General features: G+C 44.3%; 2 protein-coding genes across 2 annotated transcripts in view; one reads left to right on the forward strand and one right to left on the reverse strand.

Moving 5' to 3' along the window:
• Positions 1 to 8037: 8037 nt before the first annotated feature.
• Positions 8038 to 10929, forward strand: LOC149469360 (uncharacterized). Its single transcript, XM_089669377.1, has one exon. The coding sequence runs from the start codon at positions 8038 to 8040 to the stop codon at positions 8848 to 8850; it is 813 nt and encodes a 270-aa protein (XP_089525503.1). The 3' UTR covers positions 8851 to 10929.
• An 8077-nt stretch (positions 10930 to 19006) lies between these two features.
• LOC149469361 (uncharacterized) overlaps positions 19007 to 22871 on the reverse strand; it is a 28411-nt gene continuing 24546 nt past the window's right edge. The window contains exon 4 of the mRNA XM_089669378.1: positions 19007 to 20553. Coding sequence (XP_089525504.1) covers positions 19751 to 20553 — 803 coding nt within the window. The 3' untranslated portion in view covers positions 19007 to 19750. The remainder of the gene's footprint in view (positions 20554 to 22871) is intronic.

Raw genomic sequence — 22871 nt, forward strand, 5'->3', positions numbered from 1 at the left:
AAGGGCTAATTTGGGGGTGTTTGTATTACCCCAGTATTTTAGCACCTCAAGAAATGTGATGGCAGTCAGAAAGTTTAAGCTGTGTAAGTTCCATTATCTATCCCATAGTTTGTAGTTCTATAACTTTCACACAAACCAATTAATATGCAGTTATTTGGATTTTTGTTTTACCAAAGACCAAAGACCTAAATTTATGATGAAATTTGACTTAATTGGATATTTTTTATAACAGAAATGAGAAAATATTGGTTTTTTTTTCAAAAGATAGAGAATTAGAGTTCCAGAATCCCATCGTTGGGAGTTTGGTTGTATGAGTTTGTGTTTGGAGTAGGTGGTAGAAGGTAGAGAGATGGGAGCTGGAAGGTGTAGAGCTGTTGAGTGTTATGAGGCCCATGGGCTGAGTGTTCTCACACCAGTGCAGGTGAGGTAGCATATGTCTAATTCTGAGGAATTTGTAGAAGTCTTTCTGGTCCAGAAAATAAGTGAGGCTGGGATCCTGAAACGTTCTTATGTAAGTGTTGTTCAGCAGATCTTTGACAGAGTAAATGCCCTTTGTGTACAAGTTTACAGGTGGATATCTTCAGATAGGAGTTCCAAGGTGAGAAGAGAAGACATTGCAGAACTTTTTGCAGTATGTCCAAAGAGGATTACGCCAAAGAGTTCCACATTCATATGATTGGTGTTTTGGTGTCCAGGAATTCTGGTCAGTTTCCATCATTGCACCATGGAGAGTATTCTTCTCATCCACACTGCAGTGTAGTATGATGGCTGTAGGATGGAGGATAGGAAGTGTCGGTCTCGGGAGGAGAAATAAAGCACCGCGGATCATAGGTACAGATCTATCAAATTTGGAAACAGCTATGCCAGCAGACTAAAAAAGAAAGCAAATGGCATAGTGATCCATCCCGGTTACAGTGTGTTTGTATCTATGATAAATGACAGGCTAAACCCACCTGGAGACTTTCTCCACACCTGGAGTGTGCTGAGTTCTTGGAGAACGTCTACACAGTGTTTCCAGATTGGCTTTATCACCCCAACGAGCTCGCTCCAGTTCATGGATGTCATCATTATGTTTGGAGGATCTCACCAGTCAGGAGCCTTTCCTGTCATCCTACATGTTCCCTTCTGAGGATTGTTCTATCCCTGTACTTTATGTTTTACATTTTCATTATGAGAGGATTGATATATATTTTTATACTTTAAAACAGGGCTTAAAATTTTGAGTCTAGACCTACTAGCCAGGAAAAAACATTACTCTCCACCAGTTGCCCCACCCAACCTTGGCCAGGTCCGCCTCCAACCACACCCCTGGCCTGTCCCCAAACCCCGCCCCTAGCCCTGCCCCCAACCACACCCCCTTAAAGCTTATGAAATTACATTTTTCTTTAGAATAAAGAGTCCAAAATATAAAAAACTGCAATTATAACAAAGCTTTATTATGTCAATTTAAATATCACAGCAATAGATTAATAGCAATCGGGTGCAATCAAAATATCACGTTTTACAGGTTTAAACCTGGAGTGAACATTTTGTATTTTTTTGTTTATCTCTGGCATCTTTAGTAACTAAAGTCTCTTTTAAAAGATGTAAATTTAGTTAATGTAATTTACCTTAAGCTGGCGGGTGTAGTGATGTGCAGTGTTGGTGGGTCTCTCCTTCACGTGTCCCCCACGCCGGTGTAGAGCGGGCCTCTCCTCGTGTCCCCCAAGGCAGTGTAGAGTGGGCCTCTCCTCGTGTCCCCCAAGGCAGTGTAGAGTGGGCCTCTCCTTGTGTCCCCCAAGGCGGTGGAGAGCGGGCCTCGTGTCCCCCAAGGTGGTGGAGAGCGGGCCTTGTGTCTCTTCAGGCGGTGGAGAGTGGGCTTCATGGCCCCCAAGGCAGTGGAGAGCGGGCCTCGTGTCCCCAAACGTGGTGGAGAGTGGGCCTCGTGTCCCCCAAGGCAGTGCAGAGCGGGCCTCTCCTCGTGTCCCCCATGGCGGGGGAGAGCGGACCTCTCCTCAAGTCCCCTGTGGTGGTGGAGAGCAGGTGTCTCCTCTCAGTGGAGGAGAGCAGACCTCTCCTGCACCTGTCCCCTCAGCGGCGCTGCCAGTGTAATGGCGGTGCTGAAGAAGAAGTCGGAAACTGGAACTCGGCTTCACAATGAGGCTTGCAGCTCCATCTGTGCTCGCCACACAAGGATTTCCCTTCGTATTTGGAAAGCGGGCGAGCGGCTTTTTCAAGCCCTGCTTTAAAGAATAATTTTACATTTTCTTTACCAAAAAGATTGATTTCAGAGGGAATCTGTTTTAATGTATTTTCTATATGTAATAAAATATCTTAGTTAAAGCGTTGGTTCCATAAGAACTAGAATTATATTTTCTTCCTTATCTTGTGTTATATTTGAGTTTCCCTGGTAGCCGTGTAAGGCAGATATTTTACAGGAGTGATTATTCAGGCTGTTCACACCAATGCATTTTTTAGTACTTTTTGTTTTCAGAAACGCACCTCAGTCCATTAAATATGGTTTCCTATGGGACACATTCACATCTAGGCTTTTTTGAGCTGCTGTGTTTTTGGAAAGGGTCCGGGACTTTTTAAAAAGCAAAATGAAGCATTTTTGCTACAACAGAGTTCAATGGAGAATTTGCTGAAATGCATGGTTGTGCATTTTTATTCTGCCCAGCAAATAAAAAAATTCGACTTTGGAAAAAAAAAACTGAACAAAACACAAAATGCACCACAAAGGTATCACAAACGTATCAACAGGCAAGTGTACAATCCAAACGCATTGTTAACGCATTAAAAATGGTTCGGTTGGAACCAAACAGAATCAGCGAGGGAGAATGTCACCAGCACACCGAGGATCACCAATATGGGGCCAAAAGTTTTAATGAACGATCACATAGTTACAGCAAGGCAATGTTTTGGAGACTCGCAGGACTCCTCCGTCACATGCCTGATGAAGGGGTCCTGCGAGACTCCAAAACGCTGCCTTGCTGTAACTATGTGATCATTTATTAAAACGTTTGGACCCATATTGGTGATCCTCAGTGTGCTGGTGAAATTCTCCCTTACAAACATATCAAAAACACATAAAAAATGCAAAATGACCTGCGAAAAGCAAACTGCAAAGATGTGAACAGAGCCTTACAGATGTTTCTCGGGGCTGCAGTTCCTCTGAGCTCCTCAAGGTGGTGATCTCACTTCTACCCAGACAGGAAGTCTCTATGGAAGACAGACAGGAAGTGATGTCAGGTACAGACAGGAAGTGATGTCAGGCAGGAAGTTCCAAGTGGTTTTGAAGTAGAGAAGAGACGTTACCAGAAGTGGTAGCAGAGGAGGTAATAAGACATTATTTTCTATTTACACCCAGTAACCCCCATCATGTCCGTCCTCTTCCTCCATAGTCACATCCGTCCTCTTCCTCCATAGTCACGTCTGTCCTCTTCCTCCATAGTCACGTCCGTCCTCTTCCTCCATAGTCACGTCCGTTCTCTTCCTCCATAGTCACGTCTGTCCTCTTCCTCCATAGTCATGTCTGTCCTCTTCCTCCATAGTCATGTCTGTCCTCTTCCTCCATAGTCACGTCCGTCCTCTTCCCCCATAGTCACATCCGTTCTCTTCCTCCATAGTCACGTCCGTCCTCTTCCTCCATAGTCACGTCCGTCCTCTTCCTCCATAGTCACGTCCGTCCTCTTCCTCCATAGTCACTGTGACGTCTTTTATCTCCAGCAGATGATGATACACACATATATAGTGTGGGAACCCAGATGAACCCCTTCAGGGGCAGAACATTCCCCCACTTCCGGGGCCGGAACATTCTCCTCACTGTGGAGATAAATTCTAGTAATATGGTCCTCTAAACAAACAGCACTGACAATAAATAGACAAGACAAGGACCATCCTGACCATACATGGCCTACAAAGGGCAATGATGACACTACACAGGCAGCCAATGGGCAATCATTACACTATGCAGCCAACACAATGATGGAGTGCCGGGGTCAGGAGTATGGAGCATAGAGCCCCTTACATTGCTGCTCAGGAGGAAGAAAACATTCCCCAGCCGGCCATGAAGAATATGTTCCATCATTGGTGTCAGAGGGAGGGAAATACTGAGGGAAGTAGAGGACTGAGGGGTCTCTGAGGAGGTAGTGGGACTAAAGAACTCTGGATCCTCTGAGGGTTTCCTGCATCTGAAGGACTCTGGGACCTCTGAGGAGGAGGAGTAGCTGAAGAACTTTGGGAGCCTGTTAGGAGGTAATAGGGCTGAACAACTCTGAGAGGTTAGTGGGGCTGAAGGACTGTGGGGGCCTCTGAGGGGGTATTCAGGCTGCAAGGCTCTGAGGTAAGAGAGGACTCATAGGAACTCTTGGTCTCTGATGGTCCTCCCACTCCACCTTCACTTACTTTTCTGACCTCCTTAAAGAACTCCTGCCAGCACATGTAGGAAGTCTTCACCTCACCATCTCACTGGTCAAGAATTATATTGCAAGACACAAAATAGAACAAAGAAGGACACTTGGTCCTTGGGGAGGTCTGTTTTCATAGCATTAATGCTTAATGGATGGACAGTCCAATACCTTCCCATACCACAGAATCTGGCAGTGCCCGGTACTAGAATTCAGAACCTCAAAAATCCACTGCCCCTCTGTACAATGTCCTGGAGATTTCAGAATACTTGGCAACTAAGAGATCAAACCCTTCCCCCTGCTGTCCTCCTCCTACCCACACATAGAAGAGATGAGAACAGATTCCTCCCCCACAGCTCTCTACTCCACTAGCACCATCCTCCTGCTATCCAATCCAATCCCTTCTCTTATTGCAGAGAGTGACAGTGACATCACTCCTGTCAGCAGGGTGCCGGAGATTGGAGCCTTGCAGCCGTAGTTCTGCCAATTATCCTGATTATCAAGCAACTCCAGCCAAAAATCAGCAAGTTCCCCGTCCTGGACATCATGATGATCCGACATTGACCTCACAGCACTGCCTCAGAGCAAACAAGTCATAGGAAGGATCATATTTATCATTCCTTGTCTGCAGATCTAATACTCATCAAAACCAGTTCAGAGACCAAACAAACCCAACAGAGAAAAGGGGATTTCTGATGCAGCAAGTCAAGAGGGTCCCGGGACCTTGAAGATTTAGTAAACCCTAAACAGTCCAGACTAAATGTCTTCCCATGGGGGGAGTAGTCCTTCAATGTCCAGCAACCCTCCTATTCCCCCCTCACATCCACATCCTATTATTGTGTGACCAATACCATCCAAATCATTCTTACTTTCATTTCCCAAAGTTATCCGTCTACAAGGAGACCTGTATAGATCACATGATGGCACCAATGAGGATGGAGGAGGACCGGAGTCACATGACTGAGAAGATACTAAACCTCACCCTGGAGATCATCTACCTGCTGACCGGAGAGGTGAGGAGGATTCTGGGAGGTCACATGACATCACTCATCTCTATTAATAAAACACAGACCTGACCAGAGAGGTGAGGAGGATTCTGGGAGGTCACATGACAACACTCTCATCTCTATTAATAAAACACAGACCTGACTGGAGAGGTGAGGAGGATTCTGAGAGGTCACATGACATCACTCTTACCTCTATTAATAAAACACAGACCTGACTGGAGAGGTGAGGAGGATTCTAGGAGGTCACATGACATCACACAGACCTGACCGGAGAGGTGAGGAGGATTCTGGGAGTCTAACATGATATTCCTATTGGTTCCTCAATACAGAGGTTTCCTCTTCTGAAGTCAGGTGATCATATGACCATCACGGTGCCTCCATGTGACTCCCTAAACCCTGAGAGACACAACATGCAGAAGATTCTAGAAGTCACCAAGAAGATGATGGAGCTGCTGACAGGAGAGGTGAGCGGTGCCGGGAATTCTGGGACATTCTCCAGTAACAGACAAGGGATGTGTCTGGATGGTGACTGTATCATTGTGTGTGTCAGGTTCCTATAAGGTGTCAGGGTGTCACTGTCTATTTCTCCATGGAGGAGTGGGAGTCTTTAGAAGGACACAAGGATCTCTACAAGGACGTCATGATGGACAATCAGCCGCCCCTCACATCACCGGGTAAGAGGAGACTTTATTGTAAAGGAGAGAGCAGTACGGAGGATCCACCTAGATCCCCCATCATCTGATAAACACATAGAAACAATGGATTCAGTCAGTGTGTGTGTTTCCTACAGATGGATCCAGTCATGGGAACCCACCAGAGAGATGTCCCCGTCCTCTGTATTCCCGGGATTCCACACTGGAAGGTCACACCATCCCTCACCATCATCAGGTACATGATGACAATTATTGGTAGTTGTGATTTATACACAGCATGTTTGTTACAATGAATGTTTTATTATATCTTTCAGAGTGGAATCCTCGGGGATGATAATATTGATGGTAAAGAAGAGTATAAAGAGGAGGATGAGGAGTATGGAGTGATGGAGGAGTTTTCAGAAGGACACAAGGATATGATGGAGCCACCTAATACCAGGAACCCACCAGAGAGATGTCCCCGTCCTCTGTATTCCCGGGATTCCACACAGGAAGGTCACACCATCCCTCACTGTTATATGGTTGGTTGGACTGAGCATCTAGAATATGGACTTGTAAAGATGATGTGGGGATTTTTCATGTACTCTTATATTTATATATTTGGTGAAATTTCTCATTCTCTTGGTTTAGAGTGAAGATCTGATAGATATAAAAGTTGAGGTGAAAGCAGAAGAAGAAGAGGCGTATGTGAGGGATGATCAGCAGTCTATGGAGGAGGATGGAATAACGGGGACATTTATAGAGGAGGACACTCCTACAGAGATCAGCACAGGTGGGTCATGAACACTAAATCCATTCCTCCACCCATACTGCTCACTGATTGGTCCAGAGTAGGGCGGGGACTGGGTGATATCAGCCTGTAATCCCCTGGTCACTTTCCTGAGCTGTGTTCCCCGTCCTGTATTCCTGGATTTCTCTCGGATAATCTTCCTTCTCTGTGCTGCAGACACAATTTATGTCTCTAGACTGGATTTATGGAGATTCTGGGGATCAGCTGAAAGCTAAATATTAATTCATTGCCTCTGCTCAACGTAGACACCTGTCAGAGCCTAGACTTGAACCCAGGACCTCTACTGTGTCTGGTAGTAACTCTTCTCAGTGAGCTACCTGATATAATGGACGGCACTTTGCTTAATCCATTGCTGTGTTTTCTCCTGAGCCTTGAAATCTTTGCTCCTCCCATGAACTTCCTGATTTAAGCCATGTCTCTGCACTTCCTGGTTGGCAGATTATTGTGTCTTCTCCATCCAATATCTTGCCCTTGTCTCTCATGCTACCTTCTGTACCTTCACTACTGACCTGGAACCACTTGTTACTGACCCTTGGCTTGTTTATTGACTACTACTACTGTGACCTGGTACTAACACGCAGCAAAACCCATACCCACCATCTAGAGCTCTGGTGATACTGGTTAGTGCTTAGACCCCGCACCTCAGGTGAGCCTACGTCATCTGTCATGGTGACCTGCCTGTATACCTATCCTGTTGGTTGGTCTTCTGCTATAACTACTGGTCTCTGAGCCTGAGCTCTGACCAGCACAGAAAAATCTGACCCAAACATGGAGGCCGCTATAGCCTACCAAGAAAAATGTTCCGAACTGGAAAGTGTAGTAAAGGGGCAACAGGAGAAAATCCATCACTGCAAAGATGATTGCTGGGCATATGTTCCCGTGATGTTGCTAACACAGGCATGCCTCTGTCATGATGAGTGATAGAGGGGGTGGGGACCCTCGTCCTATAATCCCCTCATCACTGTCCCTCCTATAAAAGACAGTTCTGGTTGTTTCCTCACTCTCTGACTAAGGTCCATGAATAAAGAAATGACCTGGTAGGAGATCAGAGGAGCCATTTCCTAGTTCCCTTGAGGGTGGAATTGTAAGCTCCTCAGAGACCAAGCTGCCTGACGTGAGCGGAGTCCTGGTTTGGGGGAACCAATCAGCTCCTGTCTAGTAATCCTCTTTGTCTTTGTATTTTAGTCCATGGCCGGGAGATGAGGAAAACCTCCGAGGATTGTCTCACTTTGTCTCCAGACTGGAAAGTAGAAGATGAGGACATCACACAGTATAGTCCAGGAGAAAACCCGGCTCCCTCCAATGTCCATCCGGCACCACCCAGTGTAGATGGACCATCGGATTCCTCGTATCATGAGGAACCTCAGACTGTGCAGGACCGGGCCGGCCTTCCAACAGGGAAGAGCTTCTCCTGTACTGAGTGTGGGAAGGGTTTCTGTTCTAAATACAAACTTAATGTGCATAAAAGATCTCACACGGGGGAGAAGCCGTATTCCTGTCCTGAGTGCGGGAAATGTTTTTCAAGGAAGACCCGTCTTTACACACATCAGAGATCTCACACGGGAGAGAAGCTGCATTCCTGTCCTGAGTGTGGGAAAAGTTTTTCACAGAAGTCCAGTCTTTACACACATCAGAAATCTCACACGGGAGATAAACCGTATTCCTGTCCTGAGTGTGGGAAAAGTTTTTCACAGAAGTCCAGTCTTTGCACACATCAGAGATCTCACACCGGGGAGAAGCCATATTCCTGTCCTGAGTGTGGAAAGTGTTTTTCAGATAAGTCCAATCTTTACACACATCAGAGATCTCACACAGGGGAGAAGCCTTATTTCTGTCCTGAGTGCGGGAAATGTTTTACAAAGTCTTCCAATCTTTACACACATCAGCGATCTCACACAGGGGAGAAGCCGTACTGCTGTCCTGAGTGTGGGAAATGTTTTTCACAGACGTCCAGTCTTCATAAACATCAAAGATCTCACACGGGAGAGAAGCCACTTTCCTGTCCTGAGTGAGGGAAATGTTCCTCACTGAAGTCCTGTCTTCCTGTACATCAGGGGTCCCACACAACCCTGGAGGTGTATTAGTGCCTTGAGTGCAGGAAATGTCTTCTAGATGAATGTTGCTGGACATCCCAACTCTCATGTGGGGAAGAAGCACCCCCTGATATACACCTCAGATATACTCCATGGCTGATCTTCATCATGGAAGAAACAGTCCATAAGGAGATCAGAGGTCCCCAAAGACATGGATGAAGTGTGGGACCGGGTTGGCCATTGATAGCAGGAGAAGAATAAAAATGGAGTCCTGCCCTGTGATTGGCTGAGTACATTTTGTGGTGGGAGATTTCACAAACACTTGGAGGTCTTTTTAAAAAAAAATGGTTCTACCTCCTGTATACCGGACACTTCCACCCCCTTCCTGCCTAGGCTGACTGGTAACTATCAGCGCTCTCACACTTTGAATGACAATTATACAGTCATGCAACATTGTACCCAAATTATATTTTTGTAATTTTTTCACACAAATAGATATTTATTTTGGTGGTATTTAAACACCACTTTTTACCATTTTTGCTTGTTTCTTGTTTTTACAAATAAATGGTCTTTCCTTATAAATGTAGACAAAGGTGTATTCTGCGCCATTTCTTGGGTACAATAACCCCAATCAGTGTCTATGATTCAGTGTGTAGGAGAGTTATAGAGTCTAGTAGAGAAACAATCTCCTGCGCCACAATATAAATGTAGATAATTTAAGCAGCCTGTATTAAAGGTGCCACAGCCACAGCACCAAAATCATCAACTAAAGTATATAAACCAATTAATACGGCGCTATACTAACAAACAAGCGATACAATAAGAATAAACACATAAAACTGACATTAGTGTAGGGTGAGGTGGACGGCTATGAGAGTATCATGCATTGGAGTGACAGGAAACATATGGTGAATATTGTCCTTAGTGAATCACACAGACTTCATGCAGGTGTGAGCTGCAATGTGCCAATCCTCTAAGGCTGGGGTGCCCCCTCACCTTCCTGCTCAGGCCCCCAGGGACCAAAGAGCCTTGGGTAGTAACTGTAATATTCCTCCAGATAACAGGTGGATCCCTCTGGCAGTAATGATGTAACTCACTCCTCCTGGTTAGCCTCAGCACTAGATGGTAAGCCTCAGCAATCGTTGGTATCCGTGGTGTCTCTCCGGTAATGGCTCTCCAATACGGTCACCAGTGAGGCAAGAGAGACTTATATAGTGTAAAACCTTTTATTTATTTTTAAAAGAAACTAAGAGCCTACTTACACAGATCTTCAGACAAGCAAGCCTTTACACCACTCCAAGGGTGTACTGTATTCGGAAAACGGAGCACCAAGATGGCGCCCACGCCGGATATGACGTCAGGCCGTCGATCGTAAGAAGCTCCTCCCACTGGCGTATCTACGCGTTACGTCACTCAAACACGTGACTTCGTGTTAGGCCTAGCGGATGCCCCATCACCTCAACGTCCACCCTCCACCCCTCGTACCTCTCCCATTTGGCATACCCCATCTCCACGGAGGGATAGAAGGAGAGTCAGACAGGATCCGGGTTGACAGGTCCATTCTCACTTGCCTAATACCTATTGTTTGACAGTCCTTGGTCCTGCCTATTGTCTTTTCTGACTTTACCAAGAATTGGGACACAGGGATTTTGCTCTTTATATCTTACGTTGTCAGGATGTGTATTTCTATGGATACTGCTGTGATAATTTTGTAATTCTGAGTATTATGTGTGCCTTGCATTGATAGCTGGACGAGTTAAGGTATAACAAGGGTCTTCGGACCCTCCTAATTACGCCCATTAATTTATGGTTTCACAACTCTTCGACGCGTTTCCCCACCCTGCCTCCTGACATGGCCGGAGGTGTCGCTGCCCGACTGAGGGGTGGCAGCTCCGTTTTCCATGTTTTAGGGAGACAGGGTCTGGGCCCATTTGTCCCCTTAATATTTGAACTTTTTGTTTTATCAGGTATGACAAATTTTCAGCCTGATCCATGTTCTTCAGTTACCCTCTTAATTGTAGGAGCTATTAAAATCTCCTCTCCATTGTTTTTTGTATTCTCTTTTCTCAAAACTTTAGTGCATGAGGATGGTGTTGTGTCGGTCTGTGGACATCACGGTCCCCATGTTGGGGCCGGGGGGTCCCCTAGGCTGGTTCTGCCACCTGTACGTCTGTCTGATGTAGACCTGCGGATTTCTATGTCTAGCCAAATAATTTTAGGGGATATCCCTGCAGTGTGTACTTTTATGATGATAGTAACAAGCTATGTTTACTATGGTAATTCAATGTATTTCGCATAATGTCCAGGGTTTCAATTCGCCAAACAAGCGCAAAACAGCCTTTCTTCAATATAAACGACTGGGAGCCAAGATCATCTTATTACAGGAAACACATTTTGCAGCCACAAAGCACCCAACATATTTTCATAGATCTTATAGGCAGGGGTATTATACCCTGCATTCCTCCAAGAGTAGGGGAGTGGCCATCTTTCTACATAACTCATTCCCCTTTGAGGTTCAACATGTGTACCGTGATCCGGACAGTAGGTTTATCATTCTTAAAGGCATCCTTTCAGGTCGAGAACTTACTATTGCTAATGTCTATGCACCGAATTCGGCACAAGCTACCTTTTTTTCAAAATTTTTTGCTGCTCTGGATAGGTTTTTGTCCCCCCATCTATTGGTGGGTGGGGATTTTAATCTGGTGGCAAATCCTCTTTTAGACCGTAGTTCCCCCTCGCACTCTTCCCAGGCTTTCCCAAAATCCCTTACTAAGAAACTAGATGCCCTCCAGTTGGTGGATGCCTGGAGAGCACACAACATAGGAGCCAGGGATTACACATTTTATTCCCACCCTCATGACTCTTATGCTAGATTAGACTACATATATTGTACCCCGATTTTACTAGCTAATTCTAGGATAGCTTGCATTCATTTGAGCCCCTGGTCGGATCACAGTATTATGGCCTTATCTATCACGTTTGTGGGATTGGCACCTACTCCCTTCTCTTGGAGACTTAATGACTCTATGCTCACTGATATTGACTCTCGCCAGGAGGTGATTACATCTCTTCAGGAATACTTTCAATCTAATTTAACCCCTGATATTTCCCCAGCCACACTCTGGGTAGCCCACAAGGCGGTCCTACGAGGCCGACTTATCTCCATGGCCTCATCCAGAAATAGAAAACGTTGGCAGCAAATACTACTTCTAACCCGAGAATTAGAAGCACACTATAGAAGCCATGTCGCTAATCCATCTCTACTTAATAAACAGCTACTGTCCCAAAAGCGCTTGGAACTGAATTCCCTGCTTTCCCAAAAAACTGAAAAGGCCCTCCGCTGGTCGAAGGCCTCGTTCCTATTACATAGTAACTCGGCATCTACCATGTTTGCAAGGAAATTGAACCACTCTCTGCGCCCCCCACACGTGTATAAATTGCGTACTAATTCAGGTGCTATTTCATCTCTACCTCAGGAAGTCTTGGGTATTTTTGAAAATTTTTATTCTAAGCTACTAGCTCCTCCGCAGTCAGATTCTGTTTCTCTATCAGATTCATGGCTGGATTCTATACCCCTCCCTGCTCTTACACCTTCTCAGATTGTCTCTCTTAATGCCCCCTGTACTTTAGAGGAAATAACATGTGCGATAAGCGCGCTCAAACGCTCTACTGCACCGGGTCCTGACGGATTTACCGCTAGCTATTATAAACATTTCACCTCTATATTGGCTCCATACTTGATAACTTTATTTAATGATGTTTTGCAGGGGGGTAAGTTCCCCGAGGAGATGTTGTTGGCTAACATGTCTCTAATACCCAAGCGACAGAAAGACCACTGTTTGCCACAAAACTATAGACCAATCTCGGTCATGAATAACGATCTAAAAATATTTAGCCGTATTTTGGCGGACCGGTTGGCCCCTATCATCTCCTCTTTGGTCTCTCCAGACCAGTCGGGTTTTATTCCTGACAGATTTATTACTGATAACATTCGTCTCGCTCTAAACGTTATTCAAGATGCCAATTTACATTCCAAAGAGGTTCTGTTGATGAGTTTGGATATAAACAAGGCCTTTGACAGTGTTCTTTGGCCCTACTTGTTCTCCTTGCTACAGAAAATGGGCTTCAGTGATGGGTTTTTGGCAGGCATACATGCCCTATACAACTCTCCTAAAACAAGAATAAGGCTTCCTGGCTGTAACTCTGACTTTTTTACATTGGGTAGAGGTACCCGCCAGGGCTGTCCTCTTTCGCCGCTTTTATTTGCGCTGGTGTTGGAACCTGTGGCATTGGCAATTAAATCACATTCGGACATTTCTGGCTATTCATTATTAGTTTCACATTTTAAGCTGAGCATGTATGCTGATGATGTTATGCTTTTTATTACTAACCCGTTGACTTCTTTACCTAACTTGTGTGCTGTATTGAACGATTTTGCCAAATTGTCAGGTCTCACCGTTAATTTTACCAAATCTGTGATCATGCCTGTTAATGTTCCTGACTCCCTCAGTGCATCTCTCAGTAGTTCTTTCCCATTTCGCTGGGTCAAGGACAGGATATCCTATCTGGGGATTAACCTCACTCCCAGATATTTGGATATGTTTACAGCTAATTATCCATCATGTGTATCGCGTCTCTCTACTCTACTGAAGATCTGGCACGGTTATCATATCTCCTTTCTGGGTAGAGTCACGGCGGTTAAAATGAATATTTTGCCCAAACTGCTTTATCTTTTTAGAGCACTTCCAGTTCCGGTCTCAAAAACGTTTTTGGATCACTTTCAGCGGACTATTAACAATTTTATTTGGGGAAATAAGCATCCACGTTTTGCCTCATCCATTTTGTATCGCTCACAACGGACGGGAGGTCTCGGTCTTCCTAACTTTTGGCTATATTACCTCTCGGCTCGTTTTGCGCAATTATCACAATGGGCTATTATTAACTCTCAAATCCCGTGGATCAAGTTTGAGTCTCAGTCGATACGTCCTTTTTATTTACCGGGAATTTTATGGTCTAAAATCTCCCCCCGATCGCTTACTTTTCATAACTCTATAGTGACCCACTCGCTGACACTTTGGTCCAGATACAAGGCTAAATTGAGTTTAGTCTCCCATATTCCCACAGGTGTGTCATTTTTTGGTGATCCTACTTTTGTTGTAGCCTTTTCTTCCCCTCACATATTTCGTTGGTGGTATGATCGATCCTTTATCAGATTATCTGATTTCCAAAGAGGAGGATCTTATATTACCTTCGATATGCTGCGTGTGTTATTTGATGTTCCTCTTCGTGAGTACCTCCGTTATAGACAGATTAGGCACTTTTTTAATGCGCACTTTGGCCTTACCCCATCTTCTCCGATCTCTTTTTTTGAGCGTATCAGCCGTGACTCTCCCAGAGGTGGGGGTCTTATTTCAGTTCTTTATCACCAATTTTTGATCTGTCTTTTTCATGCTCCCCCTTTGTACAGACGAAGGTGGGAGGAGGATTGTGGTATCACTTTTTCGGATGAGGATTGGGATTCTATGGTGGATAATATATGCAAGAGCTCTAGATCTCTTTCGGTTCGTGAGACGGCCCTTAAAGTTTTAACCAGATGGTATTATACCCCGTCAAGACTACATACATTGTTTCCACAAACATCCCCTTTATGTTTCCGGGGCTGTGGCCTTACAGGTACTCTGGTCCATATATTTTGGGATTGCCCGAACATATCTTTGATCTGGCGTAAGATATCTGAGGTGGCTACCTCACTATCGGGCAACCCGATACAATTGTCCATGCAGACCTGTTTATTGGGGGTTCATATCCCAGGGGTCCCTGATGCCACTCTGAGATTGCTACATACATTATGTATTGCCACTTTATGGTCCATTGCCCTGCATGTTGTACCCTTGGACTCCGTTTTACACAGAATTGACGCTGTAATGCTTATGGAACGTATTCATTATACACTACTGGATAAGATGTACTTATACAATAAAAAATGGGAGTCATGGAAGGATTGTAGACATTTATTGCATGATTGACAACATCCCCGGTAAAGATTGGCTGACATGTATTGTTGATAGACGTATCACTCAATCTATTTTATCATTTATGTATCTCATGCACTCATAACTTCCTTTTTTCCTCTATCTTCTTTTTTATGTTAATATACTTTTATGTATTGTACATTTCAAATATGCCTTATTTTTGTTGACAATATCACTTTCATACTGTGCTGTTGTTTTACTGTCTACTCATGTACAATAAAATCGTTTGTAAACAAAAAAAAGAAAGAGGGGACCTTGACCTGGTACAACAAGAATATGTGAGAAAATTGATTCAGACTTTAGATCAGATAGAAATGTTGCTCGCACCTCTCCTTTATCTTTCCAGGAACCAACACACCCTTTCCAAGTGGGAGATGTCGTAGTGGTCCGCCAACTCGCTAAAGACAAGAAGCAAGGCTACCCCTTTGGACCGCCTACTACGGTGATAGCGGTTACCAGAACGGCTGTTCTGGTGGAGAATTCCCAGTCCTGGATCCATGCTAGTCGAGTGAAGAAGGTGAACCAAGCACCTGAGAAACACGAGATGGAAAAGGAGGTGAAGTATGAGAGGAAAATCCTCGAAGAGCGGGTGAAGTCAGTGAAAAAGGCCCTGAAGATGACATTCCTTACTGCCCCTCATGGTGCTTTGAAGATCTGGGTCCTATTGATCACACTGACTCTGCTCTTTTTCCTGCCAGTATGGATCATAACTAATTGTATTTATCACCCTGAGGACTTGGGCCTAATAAAAGGTATCTGTGGTCAAGGACTAGATTTAAATGAGACCCAGATAACCAAAAGTGAAAGAAAGTCAAAAAGAAGTTTTGAAGAGAACAATCCTTTTTCAGGAAAATGTTGATGATGCAGTTTAAATCTGCTTATGCTCAAAAGTCAGGTTCTGATAAATGTTGGATCTGTAGTAAGTTACATCCTAGCACATAGGAAATTCCTCTTCTGGCCGCTCCAGTCAAAATATTTTTGTTAATAACAGGGAATGTAAGTATTGGTTTGACCAATATTACTTCTAATGCTGCCATATCTTTTCCAACTCTGGGAGTCACTCAACTCCCCGATTGGTGTTTTAGACTGGGGAATACTTCCCACAAGGGAAAGGGAATGTGCTCTCAGTCCATATTAAATATATCTGATCCTGGAAGGAGGGATGGAACTTCTGTGAAACTCTGGCAAGTAAATGGTAGAGCCCTGAATGAAAGTTTAGAAGGGATACAAGATAATGTGGGGAAAGCTATGTTTGGAAAACTTTTTTTTGTATTTCACACTTGTTGTCAGCCCTGAATTTCACTCTGCAATACAAAAATTGCAGATCTCCTTGGGAAACAATACCTATATCTGTTGTGGTAATATCTGTTACCCTTGGATACCGAGTAATGTCCAGGGCTGGTGCTATGTAGCCCAATTAGTGCCAATCATGGCAGCTATAGACCAGAAGGAACACCAGGTAAAAGCCAGTACATACCCAAAACACCAACTAACTCTGAGACAGAGAAGGGAAACCAAACAAGAAAAGGTAGATCTATTCTCTACAGGTGATAAGGTTTGGTCATGGTTCCCTACCTACACGGGATGGGGAATAACACTCATGAACAAAATAAATAATGACACAAACATTATTGATGATATACTGGAGAGGAACTCTAAGGACATGGGGTTGCTAAATACCGAGACCAGAGCTATTAGAGAACAGCTGGAGATGTAAGAATTAGCTATTGAAAGCATGAGTGCTGCTCTGACAGGTCTGTGTGAGATGACAGAGGATTCTGAAAGTTGTACTTGGATATATAATACCACAATGACTGTTCCAGATTATTATGAAATAATAAAGCAACACAGGGAACAGGTAGATGGTTTAATGGAAGAAGCTAGAGCTATAGGAAAAGATGGATGGACTCCTTTTGATTGGCTAGGATCAGGATTTGGTTCCATCTTTTCATGAATGAAAGGTATCGCTGTAAGAATAGTCATGATATTGTTTTTTGTTTTATTTTTATATCTATGTTTTAAATGCTTATTATATTGCATTGCTAGAGCTACCAAGACGCAAAATACAAATGAAGGTTATCTGGCTATGTACAAAAAGATGAATGAGGTAAAGAATTGAGATCATGTTCATGATCTAAGAGGGGATTGAAAGGATCTAGAGAACCTCCATTGTGTTGATGTACGCCATTTTAAGTATTAAGTTAGGTTTTTGCAGATATATTAGAAGTTTAATGGAACTGTTTTAGTTTGCTGAAGGATGTATCAACAAAAGATAACATGCCCCTGAAGTTTTCTTTGCCCGGCTATTTCTCAGAAAACTAGCAGAAACAGTTTATACCAAGAAATGTATATGTCATGTTTCATGTAGTCAGCTCATGATGGAAACTTACAATTACAGTTTTAGAACTCGCTCCCCCCCCTTATTATTTCTGTATCCTATATAATCTTAGTAATGTCTAATAAACTTTCAACATCTCTGAACATAAGCTGCCATTATTTCCATGTTCCGGGGTCTTCCCAGAATTCTGCTGATAAACCAGGAATCTCTCCACAGACCGGGGGTCTCTGAGGGGATAAGAAAATCAATCCTTTCACTTACCTGACCTAAATCCAACAGAACAGCTCTAGGATATCATGTTTTGGTCCATCCGACGCCACCAGGTTGCAACCAAACCGGATATCGTATGTACTCTCCAGCGCCTCAGGATATGCACAGCCAAAAGGGAAGCCAAGGGAACCAGGACAGCGACAACCAAAGGAAATGCTTCAGGGGTGCAGCCCTCCTCAGACGGGGAGATCAGCCACTAGATAGAGAATAAACAGGTGCGCACACACCTTGTGCATTATCCAAGGTTTATTGAAAGGAGTGAAAAATAAAACCAGACTCACAGGTGAAGCATGTATCTAAAAATCATTTGCATAATGACGATGGCCACAACGGCAAGCAAGGTGTTCCAAGTGTCAGTGCGGTCAAATGGCTGACGCGTTTCAGGGATGAATCCCTTTCCTCAGAGCTCCTGACCAGCCTCTGATGCAGATGTGTAGTGGATGGATGATGAGAGTCTTGCTGGTGATATCTTATTACGACCCTCCCCCGACGTTGTCAGGCATGAATACAAGCACATGGGGGCCATACAGACTACTGAGGACCATTCTGAGTTGCTGCAATGACATTTCAGCACAATGGATGACAGGCGGTGCCACCTGTGAGACTCGGCATGTGAAGGTAAAATTGCTGCACTGTGAAGCTAAGCATGGAGGTCACAGCAATGTGTACTCACCCAATCAGCTGCTTTCTTCATTTAGAGGTAGGTGATCAGGGGGCGGGTCTGTGGCATCATCCTCTTCTAAGCCCCTCCCATCTGACCGTGCCCATTACTCTCCATGGCATGCCGAGCAGAACTTGGTTTTCATGTGTCTGCGTTGGGCTGATTTGTGGTCACCATGGATTGAATTATTAGGTGTAAACCAGGCAGATGGCTTGTTCTGGGGATTGTCAGTGATCACATGTCCTGTTATATGGATTCAATATCCATCGTCTGACATCCTAACAGGAGTTCTGTCATTTTTCAGGATGTCAGGAAAAACATGTCCTCCGTCAGTAAATGTTCATGTTGTGTCAGTAATAAAAGTCACGGAGGGTTGGGAACCCTGCAAGGGGGGCAGAGATATGTGACTGCCTAGTCCAGCCTTTCTCAGCCAGGGTTCCTCCAAAGGGTTCTAGGGCTTCCTTGTCACTTCATTGGGCTGTATATGGAAGTGTCACCAACCAGCCGTTTCTGGATACACAGCTTTGTCATCATTGCACACACACACAGGATTTTGTTTTTCATTCAATACATTTTTTATTATAATTTCACTTTTAACAAGATTGCAGAAAAAAATCAGGAAACAGTAAAATAAGGAATCCGATTGGTCAGGAAGATCCCTTGTCTGGAATGTGGGGGCGGAGTCATTATTATTGGTGTACAATACAATACACAACGTGTTCCATTATTATAACAAAGTATTGTAGAAAAGATCCCAACATGTGACATGGCTGAATGAATGCTGGTCATAGTAGTTCATCTATTCTCTAAGTGGGGTGGTATCTATTGGGCCAATCCCTTTTACAATCCACACATAATATCGCCCTTCAAAGTGAAAACAGAAACGATTTGCACAAAATCAAAGAGTAGAAATATTTTCTGGTGGATCCCCTCTACCCAGACCCCATATGTAGACATAGAACAACAACCTGTGTTCTCTCTTGTGCCGCACTCCTCCAACCACCCAAACCCACACAGAAGCCAAGGGAAATAATGAGAGGAAAGTTCCCCCCTAGTTTGGGGCGGAGTTCTCCTTCCCTCCTGTTGGGGGATGGGAGAAGGATGGACTGAAGACAGAGAGACGCTTCGGGGTCACCACTGTTCTGTAGAGCCTTGAAATGAAGGACATCAACTTCAGAAGTTCTTGTTGTCTGTGTAAAGTTCCCCGATAACGAGATCTGGGCTCTCCCGGCTTCTAGCTCTGTAACCCGCTATATCATTATCAGGAAACGCAACTCCGACACCCAAGAAGGGCTGAAGTTGTGTCCTTCATTTCCAGGATCTACTGACCACTCTGCACCCCGACATTTACTGCACTTCATCCATGTCTTTGGGGGCCTCTCATCTCCTTATCAACTGTTCCTTCCATGATGAAGATCAGCCATGGAGTATATCTGAGGTGTATATCAGGGTGTACTTCTTCCCCACATGAGAGCTGGGATGTCCAGCAACATTCATCTAGAAGACATTTCCCGCACTCAAGGCACTAATACACCTCCAGGGTTGTGTGGGACCCCTGATGTACAGGAAGACAGGACTTCAGAGAGGAACATTTCCCTCACTCAGGACAGGAAACTGGCTTCTCCCCGTGTGAGATCTCTGATGTCTGTAAAGATTGGGCTTGTCTGAAAAACATTTCCTGCATTCAGGACAGGAATATGGCTTCTCCCCTGTGTGAGATCTCTGATGTGTGTAAAGACTGGACTTCACTGAAAAACATTTCCCGCACTCAGGACAGGAATATGGTTTCTCCCCCGTGTGACATCTCTGATGTCTGTAAAGATCAGTTTTCTGTGAAAAACATTTGCCGCACTCAGAACAGGAAAGTGGCTTCTCCCCCGTGTGAGATCTCTGATGGCTGGAAAGATTGGTCTTCTGTGAAAAACATTTCCCGCACTCAGGACAGGAATATGGCTTCTCCCCCGTGTGACATGTCTGATGTGTGTAAAGATGGGACTGCTGTGAAAAACATTTCCCGCACTCAGGACAGGAAAATGGCTTCTCCCCCGTGTGACATCTTTGATGTGTGGAAAGATATGACTTATTTGAAAAACATTTCCCACACTCAGGACAGGAATATGGCTTCTCCTCCGTGTGACATCTCTGATGTCTGTAAAGATCGGATTTCTGTGAAAAACATTTCCTGCACTCAGGACAGGAAAACAGCTTCTTCCCCCTGTGACATCTTCGATGTGTGCAAAGATATGACTTATTTGAAACACATTTCCCACACTCAGGAGAAGAATACGGTTTTTGCCCCATATGCGATCTCTGATGTCTGTAAAGATTGGACCTTTGTGAAAAACATTTCCCGCACTTAGGGCAAGAATACGGCTTCTCCCCTGTGTGAGATCTTTTATGAACGTTAAGTTTGGATTTGAAATGGAACCACTTCCCGCACTCAGTACAGGAGAAGCTCTTCCCTGTTGGAAGGCCGGCCCGGTCCCGCACAGTCTGAGGTTCCTCAGGATACGAGGAATCCGATGGTCCATCTACACTGGGTGGTGCCGGATGGACATTGGAGGGAGCCGGGTTTTCTCCTGGACTATACTGTGTGATGTCCTCATCTTCTACTTTCCAGTCTGGAGACAAAGTGAGACAATCCTCGGAGGTTTTCCTCATCTCCCGGCCATGGACTAAAATACAAAGACAAAGAGGATTACTAGACAGGAGCTGATTGGTTCCCCCAAACCAGGACTCCGCCCACATCAGGCAGCTTGGTCTCTGAGGAGCTTACAATTCCACCCTCAAGGGCACTAGGAAATGGCTCCTCTGATCTCCTACCAGGTCATTTCTTTATTCATGGACCTTAGTCAGAGAGTGAGGAAACAACCAGAACTGTCTTTTATAGGAGGGACAGTGATGAGGGGATTATAGGACGAGGGTCCCCACCCCCTCTATCACTCATCGCCATCTTCCCAACACAAGAAGTACTGCACTTCCTTATTTAGTCCATGATTTAGTCATGAAGAACAGCGGGGCTGAGCCCCACCAGAGGTCAGAGAGTGAGGATGGGGGGAGAACAACCAAGATGAAGACTGGACTGATCCTGAAGACCACCATCATTGGGTTATTGACTCCTCCCTCATTATCACTTTCACTTTCTTCCCACCACAGACAATTTTCAGCTGTCAGCACTCTCACACTTTGAATGACAATTACTCGTGCAAATCATGCAATGCTGTACCCATATTACATTTGTATCGTTTTTTTCACCCAATTGAGCTTTCTTTTGGTGGTATTTAATCACCGCTTGTGTGTGTTTTTTTTTGTTTTGTTTTGTTTTTTAGGTATCAACAAAAAAAAAAGACTAAAAATTTTGCAAAAATTGCATTTTTCTTAGTTTTTGTAATAACATTTTACAAATAAGTAATTTTTCTTCATTCATTTTGGCCAAAATCTGTGTATATTATATAGTCTGTGAGAAAGTTATAGAGTCTACATACTATGGTACCAATCACTGAAAACTGACCAATCCTAATGTACCGACATCATTTCTTGAGGCCCTTAAAATGTCAGGACGGTACAAATCCCCCCAAATGTCCAAACAGTACAAATCCCCCCCCCAAATGCCAGGACAGTACAAATCCTCTCAAATGTCAGGAGGGTGCAAATCCCCCCAAATGTTAAGACAGTACAAATCCCCCCGAATGTTAAGACAGTACAAATCCCCCCAAATGTTAAGACAGTACAAATCCCCCTAAATATCAGGATGGTGCAAATCCTCCCAAATGTCAAGACGGTGCAAATCCCCCCAAATGTCAGGACAGTACAAATCCCCCCAAATGTCAGTACGGTACAAATCCCCCCAAATGTCCAGACAGTACTGTGACATAAATGTACAGATTTGAGTAGCTGAAATGTGACCTGTAGCAATATGTAATCATAAATTTAGTTCAGTCCTTATCATGAAAGAAATATTCAGTCATAGACAGAGGCATATGTTCATTCATTAGCATCTGAAAAGAGACAGAGCTTCCTCAGGCTGGAAATGGCACCTGGGTGCTAATAAGATTTTGTCAACTATATGTAATCAGACTTTGCCATCTTCCTGAAGTTTAAAAGAGAAATGCAGACGTTTCGACTTCATGACACCAGGGGGGCTCCGATCTGTCTCGGGAGCTCTAAAAGTATATACATAGATCAAAGGAGTATGTTTCATCCCTCATAAAAGCTAAAATAATAGTTGCAGAGAGATGAAAATACTTCGTTCTGATGGGGCACTCTGTGGGCTACATCGGCATATAAAAACTATATTTGTGTCTATGTAGAATGCCAGGAAAATGCAGGAAATGGTTATGTGTAGCTGGAGTGCGATAGTGGAACAGTGATTGGTACCGTCGCGATTGGACTGATGCGCTGGTGTCGGAAATTCAATCCCCGACTTGGTGATTCAAGCCGGTCTTGGTCCAATTGACTTTGGGCAGTTCAGCACGCAGAACAGCCTGTGGGCGGGTACAGGAACACCCCCCCAGAGTCAATTGGCCCAGAACTCATGTCCAGCCCACGTCCATATTCCCATAAATTGAGGACTGGAGATATGGACATGGTAATTCGTATGGAGCCGGTTCTATTTGACTGACAAATTGCTGACTCTCTGACTTGCTCCAGTCGCAGGATAAATCTTGGTAAAAGTTTTATTTCTGTCTTTTATTCCCTT

This window comes from Staurois parvus, unplaced genomic scaffold (genome assembly GCF_062004578.1).
Source record: "Staurois parvus isolate SC_StPar_1 unplaced genomic scaffold, SC_StPar_1.0 ptg000073l, whole genome shotgun sequence".
In the NCBI taxonomy this organism is placed as follows: Eukaryota; Metazoa; Chordata; class Amphibia; order Anura; family Ranidae; genus Staurois; species Staurois parvus.

What these genes read in the sequence shown, in the direction of transcription:
- LOC149469360 (XM_089669377.1), top strand. Translation starts at nt 8,038, where the DNA reads ATGAGGAAAACCTCCGAGGATTGTCTCACTTTGTCTCCAGACTGGAAA.